The following is an 8,453-nucleotide window of genomic DNA, read 5'->3' on the forward strand; positions in this document are numbered from 1 at the left end:
TGCACGGCACAGCAGCCCCACACAACTGATCTGTCATACCCACTTCAATGAGATTGTGAGCTAATAACACCAATGATCTGAGTCTGTAGTTCTAAATCAAGCTTTTTCACCCTGTGGAATAAATCTGTCTCGGATACAAACTCAAGTTTGTGCAGAGAAGGAAACTTGAATGCCTCTAATTTGAGCCCATACAGCCACAGAAAACGTTAGCTTCGATTACACAAAGGGAGGAGACAGGGCTGCATTTGCATGGTGGTTTGACTGGGCGACCCATCCGGGGCGTACTCTGCCTCACACCGAGTGGCAGCTGGGCTAGGCTCCAGCCCCCCACAAGCCTGAGTTGGATTAAACACTTTTCAATGTGCTGGGAATCAACCGATAAAGAGAAGTCTTACAGTGAAAATGCACAAACAGGAAGGAAGCTCCTCATTAATGAACACAGAGAAACAGCACGTCACTGTGGTGTGAGGTTGAGAATGAGAGGAAAAACATTTATTCATTATTAGCTCACAACAGTATCATATAATGTCCTTAACAAACTTTGACATATATTACAGAGCAGGGTTATGAAGGCACTTTGTTTTCAGCACATTTATCTGTATCATTGGAGTTTTAGAGACGCAAACCTTTTATCATCTTTTATACATATTGCTCTTGGTCGAAAAAAAAGATGGCTATTCCCACTGCACTGATTAGACTGTAAATACAACTGTGGCTGTGTTGGCCAAGTCAATGAACAAGTTCAAGATCATCTTCCCAGCATCCCCAGAGGCTGAACCACATGAACTCAACTCCTTCTCAGTGTTTGCCACCAGCTGTAATGAGCGCACCGTGTCCATGTCATCCATCGTAGAGTATGTGCCTCTTTCCACAACGTCTATCTCCTCCTGGTTCCTCCAAAACCTGACAACCAAACAGAAAGGTGTCAGTCAGCCAGCTGCACCTGATACTCATCACCTGACCGACACTCTTCACAGCTCAGAAATTCCCAGGTGAAAGAAAGACAAAATACAACCAGCTGATCAACATGAAAACATTCATTATTAAATGGTAACGTGACTGGTTTATGTGAGTTTCTACATTGTTTTGTCTGTGTTCTGTAACCACATGTTATGTCCTACTGTCTGCCCCATCCTTATTGAAACTAAACTTTGCACTTGTCGGTGCAGCTCTGTTAGCTAACATCATGTGCAGCTACCTGAAGCAGTGCGCGTCCCGGAGGAGGAGTTTTCTCTCGCAGGAGGAGGCCTGCAGGGCTGGTTTCTGCAAAACAATCCCACAGAAGTATCAGCTGAAAGCTGGGAGTAAGACTGAGCAGGTCCAACATTAGTCTGGATTCTTTCCTTCAACCTCTTACACACCTCTGACGACCAAGAAGATATCCCAGCACTCCTCCTGTTCCCATGCCAGTCCAGAAGCCTCCTCCTGTGCCAGGAGCAGTCCGCCCTCCTCGGTGTTGTGGTCCATGAGTGTAGTCACCGTGGAAACCGTAGCCTGGGCCGGCACCTTGATAGCCTGATGTGTGGACACAAATAGAGTTTGGTAAGGCAGCTGAGCTTCATGACAGAACAGAAGAACACCATTGAAGCCCCTTCTCGCAGAACGCATCATTGTGACAGTATTTTCCAGGAAAACTGCACTGCATGAGCTACCTGTGAAGTCTGGTTTGAATCCTGGAGGGGGTGGTTCTGCCGTGGAGCCATAGTGATCATCCCCAGGATGCCCAGGCATTCGTGCTCCTTGCCCCAACCAGCCTGCGTCCCCACTGAGGAACAGCTTATAGACACCGAAGGCCAGGAGAAGCAGCACAGCAACAACCAGCAGGTCTCCTGAATGCTCGCTGCCTGGGGGGTTCACGTCCTGACGCTTCTGCTGATGCCGGCTTTCAGAAAACCCGCTGAAGAAACTGGAGGCAAACCCTCCAAGCCCTGGGTCAGATGAAGAGGAAAAGTCCTTGTGTGAAAAGAAGGTTTGTCAGTCATCAGCCCTGACCTTCATCATCATCTCCATCCTCCTACCTCCCATTCCTTTAAATCCCCCTTGTGAACCAAAGGTGCCTTGAGTCCTCCTCTGGCCTTCTCCAGTCAGTTCCAGAGTGTACTCCAGCCCACAGGAGCCCTTCAGTATGTAGTCATCTGCAGGGTGGCTGTAGCCCTCACAGCTCACCTCAATGTGACCAAACCGGTATGAATTGTCCATATCAGTCCTGCACTCCCACTGTGACGGTTACAGTTAGGGACCACATCAGTCACCACCTTTTTCAAACATATTGAGATTTATTTATTTTCTTCTTCTACTGCTGCGCAGCACTGAGGGTTTTAATATCAGCATTTTTACAGTTTAATGTAGAGCAGTAAAAGATTCAGCAGGAAATACAGCCAGCCCCTCCTCTCTGTGGGTCCACTCTGCACAGCAGGAGCTGGACGGGACACTTTCCATATGCAAAATTTGCTAAGTGCTTCACAACAAACACGCAGGTCATATCATGCACATGAACTGAGCTGACAGAGGTATGTTCATCTACTCACCGAGTTTGGTGAAAGTCGGCGTCCTTCGGAAGCTATTTAAATAACTCGCGATCCATATAACAGAGCTGTTATGTGGCTACTTGCAGCTATAGGAGAGCTAACGGAGGGATTTCTACACAGGCACTCTACTGGGACCACTTCATCCACACAGCTCATTCACTCCGCTAAGAACGTCCATCTTACTCAAAGTCGTCGTTCACATCGTCAAAATCTGATAAATATCCTGCCATGTTGCACAAAACTATCAGCAGCAAACTCTGTGTGAAGTTAGCCGACTGTCACAGAGCACGGAGTGAATAAACTGTGCTGCAGGGGGGCGTGTGGATGAAGTGGTCCCAGTAGAGTGCCTGTGTAGAAATCCCTCCGTTAGCTCTCCTATAGCTGCAAGTAGCCACCTAACAGCAGCTATGAGCTAACAGAGCTATGAGCTAACAGCAGCTATGAGCTAACAGAGCTATAGCACACCTTCATTCATTCATTCTTCTTAAAGTATTGGTGAAATAAAGACAGATAATGCCTTATTTAGAGGCTGCATCCTCTAAGCCCCGTTCACTTATATGGATATACGCCGATCGCGAGTTTTCTAAATATCTTCTGATGGACGCAGACTTTCACCAAACTGTTCTCGGTGAGCAGATGAACATATTTCATGCCAGAAATAAGGGCCAGGTTTAAAAATCCAGCTGGCCAATGTGCACTGCACCCACCTGAACATCCACCCCGTCCCAGCCTTTGTTTAGGCACTGGACAGTCTCTGGGGTGAAGACATGGCAACCTGCTGAGCCACCGACACACTTCAGCTGAGGAACCGGGCTGGAGCGCCTCGCTGTGGTGGAGCGGTCCCTGTAGAAAGTCAGAGCCTGGATGTCTCTCAGCAGCACGCTGCCTGAGGTGGGGAGACACAGAGAACAAATCCAGTCCTTTATGAAACTTTGATGTACAGTGTGGCACTAAATGCGACCTTGGTTCTTTTTAAGCATACATATGCTGCACAGCAACATTAAACTGCATCTGAAATGGTTTGTCCTCTGAGTTCAGACCATCCTCACCACAATAAGACAAATTTGTATTTGAAGATATCAGCTATTATGGAACTATTATCTACCCGTGCACACCTACTATATGGCACGTTATGAAAACCATATGGCAGGATGTTAACAGTATATGTCCACACTCAGCTGTGGACAGAATGATGTTCAGAATCAGTCACATTAGCCATGGATTTGATTGGCTGATGCCCGGCCAGCCGCTTTTGTGTCAACCTACAAAACTCACTTGAAAATTTGATGGGTGCCAATGGCTGCGCAGAGACCTCATACCATGGGATATTCATACTTAAGATCCCTTACTGTTGGTATGTATTCCTTTAAGTAGCAGAAAGTCAGATTCACGACTCATTCCTGTAGACATGTTCCCATAAGTATCATAGGCTTTTATTGTGAAAATATGCCTTGCCTTCATGCTGCCCCTATGTACAGTATAGTTATCATGGTTCTCCCTGTGCGTGTGTGCGTTCTCCCCGGGTACTCCGGCTTCCTCCCACCGTCCAACAACATGCATGTTAGGTTAACCGATGTCTATAAAGTTTTCCCTAGGCGTGAGTGTGTGTGGTTGTTTGTCTCTGTGTGGCCCTGTGATGGACTGGCGACCTGTCCAGGGTGACCCCGCCTCTCGCCTGATGACCGCTGGGATAGGCTCCAGCCCCCCCGCGGCCCGACCGACGGATTAAGCGGGTATAGAAAATGGATGGGTTAGAAAATGGAGAAGCAACTACTTAACCTACCCTGTTAGCCCCAAGACAGAGGAAGCTCATTCTAAGATCTCAAACCACATTTATCCATCCAATGAGCTGTTAACACTGAGATCAATGTTCTTCTTCTTCTGTATATATTCTGGGATAATTGGGGAAGAGTTGCAGGACTGGTTGTCACCCAGACTTGCGCTACAGGTCCCTCTGAGCAGAGGTCATCTCAGCATTGGTATGCATGACAGTAAATGTGACTCCGTATTGATACTTTCATCCAGACGTAATGATGAATGAATGAAAGGGAAACAGGCTGTATCCGTCCTTCTAGCTTCTGAAGACCTGAAAATATCTGGAGAACTTTAGAGCACCTAAGACTAAAACATGACATTCAAAGTGATACTTTGGCTTCACTGTTTGCATGCTGGTGCGTTTTCAGCATGGTATTCTCTCAGAATGTCTTAACTGCCGATGTTTACATATGCAGAATATTCATTTAGATAAATACAAATAGAAAATGACACATAAACTTCCGGGTCCACCTTCTTACACCTTCTCTGTGTAGCAACAGTTACATCAGAATAATCCCATCGTTACACCGACCGTGTCCAACCACACAGAGAATCTGGACCAAACCGTGTTATTGATCATCATCACCACCAGCTGAAGGGTGTGATTAGGAACTGGTGACGTCTTGACGTCAGTTCGTCCTTAACGTGGCTCAGAAAGAGCAGCATCTGAACGGAGCGTAGCGGCTCCATGAGCTGCGGCCTGTCGTCCAGCTGTGGCGCAGCTCCTTTCAACAAGCACAACCCAACAGAAGAAAAAGCTTACCGTCAGTCCAACTCTGGACGTGCCTCACCATAACCAGAACTATGAGGAACACTTCCATCTCCTGCTCTTCCCTCTGACACACTCCACAATAAACGCTGTTAACACCTCGGGGTTCTTCTGAACGTCGAACAGAGCGCTCTGAAGCTACAGAAACCGGAAGTAGCTTTCACTTCCGTGTTGCGTCATCTGTTGTTGTTGTTGTCATAGTGTTGCTGTCAAGGTGCGTTCGGGTACTGTGCGGTCAAAGACAACTGAATACATCAGTGACGATAGGTTTGATTATTTAACAAACCTTTCATGTTCAGATATCAGACGTCACCTCTCAACCTGTTCTAACAACAAAGAAGGCAAAGACAGCCATCCACAGCCGTCAGAGAACAGCCCTCATGATGAAGACTACCAGAACAAAAGGGAACAAATGAACAACTAACACTGTTTTCATACTGTTTAAAGTTAAAAAAGTTTTTTTCTTATGAAGTGGAGTAAACAAAAGACGTGATAAATGATTTCCTGATTTTAGATTTATGTAAGAAAAATGCTCAGAATAATAACTACAATTAAAATAAATTTATAGACTTTGTTATTCAGTATGATACCAAAGAGAATATTTGAACAAAAAATCGGGAATATCAGGTATCCTGGAAAGCAATCAACAGTTGACATCATCTGGACATGTTTTTCTGCACACACACGCAAAAAGGAGATGATCTGTGGTCTCTATCCTCATCCCAAAAAGCGCAATAAGTCTTAAAATGGCTTTAAAATTAACTCACTTTGCTTTTGGTGGTGCAAAACTTTATATGGATAGTAGTCATTTTCTTTTTTTCACCACTTTGAAAGAGAACAAACTGAGATGCAAATGATGTAAACGTGGATGTAAATGAACAGAGTAAATATGTTCAACTAAAAAATTTGATTAGAGAATCCAGAAGCCTTTGGGCTGTAAAACCAACTCTGTTCATCAAAAGTCCAGGAACACTTGTATTCCTAAAGAAAGTCCTGAGATAAGGAAGTTGAGCTCAAATCAGATTTGATGGTTTTCCATCTGAAATATTGAAAAAACTTTTACTCTGAATCACAAGGTCATATTTTATCCAAAAGTTATTTGGCAACAATTCCCATCAGTCATTCAGCTGATGCATCACAGACCGTGTCCTTTAATTCCAACAACCGGTCATAGAAAAGTGATTTTTTTTCTCATAGATACGTATATCCACAGTTCCATGAAGAGGTTTTGAAGAGGCTGTCGGAGCTATTTAACGCTACACCATAAATAGGAACCAATCTCTGTTTCACCTGGAAGATGGGTTAGAGTTAGGGTGAAAGTCAGTTTTTTCATGACGTATATTTCATGAATTATGTCAACCTGGTTGTAGCCATTTTCCTCTGATAGCCTTTTAACAGTTGAGTCAATAAGAATATCCTGTCATGTGACTTTTTCTTTATATGTTCTTGTTAGTTCAGGGAGTAGATCTGTTCAGTCTAATTATGTTTATTCTGTCGATACACTTATAAGTAAATACACATGGCTCGTGACAAAGTAAAATTCATTTAGTTTAATGTCAATGGGCTGTTGAATCCAATTAAACGTAGTAAAATTATATCTAAAGTGAGGACAGAACAAACCCACTTGACAGATAAGGAGCATGTAAAATGAAAATGAATGGGCTTCACTGATCTGTTTTTTTCTTCATACTAATCAGAACATAGGAGAGGAGTTCTTACCCTCATCTCAAACAAGCTCAATTTTGAAAAAGTATTTGAAATGGGTGATGATGAGGGCAGATTGATTTTAATAAGGGGAAAGATATATTCTATTGAACGTCTATGCACCCCCAAGGAGTGAGTCAGTTTCTTCCAAAAAATCACTAATATTACGGTAACGAAACAGAAGGCCTTCTGATCTGTGGAGGGGATTTAAATCTACATCTACAGCTAAAGTCAAACTTGTCTAGTAGAAAAACCCACCATATGAAGTCCCTATATAAGAAAGTAAACACATTTTTTGAGGAGGTGGGTTTAACATGACGAGACTTTTTCCCTAACAGAAGGGATTACACTTACTATTCTGCACCTCACTCCCTCATGGGAGAAGGATAAAGATAAAATACATGTGGAATCAAAACAATAGATCTGAGTGATTATGCACCAATACACTTATCCGCTGACTTTAACCTGCTGTCAAAAGATTATACATGGAAATTGAACTCAAGTCTGCTGAATGATCCGTCTTTTAAGGCACAAATTAAACCTGAAATGAGTCTCTTCTTACAGCTTAATGACCCTGGAGAGGTCTCGCCTCCCATGTTATGGGATACTTTGAAGGCTGTTCTAAGACGGAAAATGATAGCAATATCTTCATTTGAGACTTAAAAAAAAAGCTACAGGAATTGTTCTTCATAGAGACTATAAACTATTTACCTCTGTCATGAGAAGAGTTCCTTCCACCATTGACCCATAATGATCAAACAGGTTTCTACATCAACGCCAAACACAAGACAATATATGAAAGACACCACATACTATGTATTATATACTAAAAACTTAAATTAAAGCAAATGAGATAAGTGCAGACGCTGGAAAGGCCTTTGATTTGGTCCAGTGGAACTTTCTCTACAGAGTCCGACATAGATTCAGCTTCCATGATACAATTATTAAAACCATACAGGCACTATGTGACAACCCTACTGCTAGGATTCAAATCAATGGATACCTAATCAAATAGTTTTATCCTAGAAAGGGGCACCAGACAGGGTTGCACATGGTCACCATTACTCTTCGCATTATATTTGGAACCACTAGCTCAGCACATCAGACAAAATGAAGACATCAAGGGAATCACTATTAAAGGGACGGAATAGAAATTGGCCTGCTATGCGAATGAGATTTTGATCTACCTTGGGCACCCAAAGTACTCTCTACCTAAATTGATGCAATTTTTTGAGCAGTACGGTCAATTATCAGGGTACAGAATCAATATAATAAGTAAAACCCAGTTACTCTCATATAATTATAGACCACCAGGAGAAATTAGAAGTAGTTACCCCTTAGCATGGCAAACAGTCTTTTAAATACTTAGGCCTCAACTCTGTACTGGCAATCTTAGCTGATAACAAGCTACAAACCCACATAAATAACACTGATAACACATGGGTGAAATGGACCCTTAAAACATTGAAAACTATCAGAAGTCCAGAGCGATATTTCAGCTCTTAAATGGTGTGCATATGACTCAGAGTTTACACCTAATAAATTGGACTGTAGATTCAACAACTGGATAGCTATGGGAATAACAGCCTTATGTAGCGTAATGAAAGATGAAAAATCGCTCCGTTTTGAAACGCTTA

At 43.1% G+C, this 8,453-nt stretch overlaps 1 protein-coding gene across 1 annotated transcript; it reads right to left on the reverse strand.

Annotated features, from left to right (window-relative positions):
- Positions 1-465: 465 nt before the first annotated feature.
- Positions 466-5,281, reverse strand: saraf (store-operated calcium entry-associated regulatory factor). Its single transcript, XM_072383666.1, has 7 exons — positions 5,107-5,281; positions 3,236-3,414; positions 2,019-2,217; positions 1,653-1,928; positions 1,362-1,515; positions 1,199-1,263; positions 466-903 (listed from the first exon to the last, which is right to left on the reverse strand). The coding sequence occupies exons 1-7, from the start codon at positions 5,162-5,164 to the stop codon at positions 878-880; spliced, it is 957 nt and encodes a 318-aa protein (XP_072239767.1). The 5' UTR covers positions 5,165-5,281; the 3' UTR covers positions 466-877.
- Positions 5,282-8,453: the final 3,172 nt, after the last annotated feature.

The sequence above is a fragment of the Leuresthes tenuis genome, unplaced genomic scaffold (genome assembly GCF_036924035.1).
Source record: "Leuresthes tenuis unplaced genomic scaffold, fLeuTen1.0.hap1 SCAF_4, whole genome shotgun sequence".
Classification (NCBI taxonomy): domain Eukaryota; kingdom Metazoa; phylum Chordata; class Actinopteri; order Atheriniformes; family Atherinopsidae; genus Leuresthes; species Leuresthes tenuis.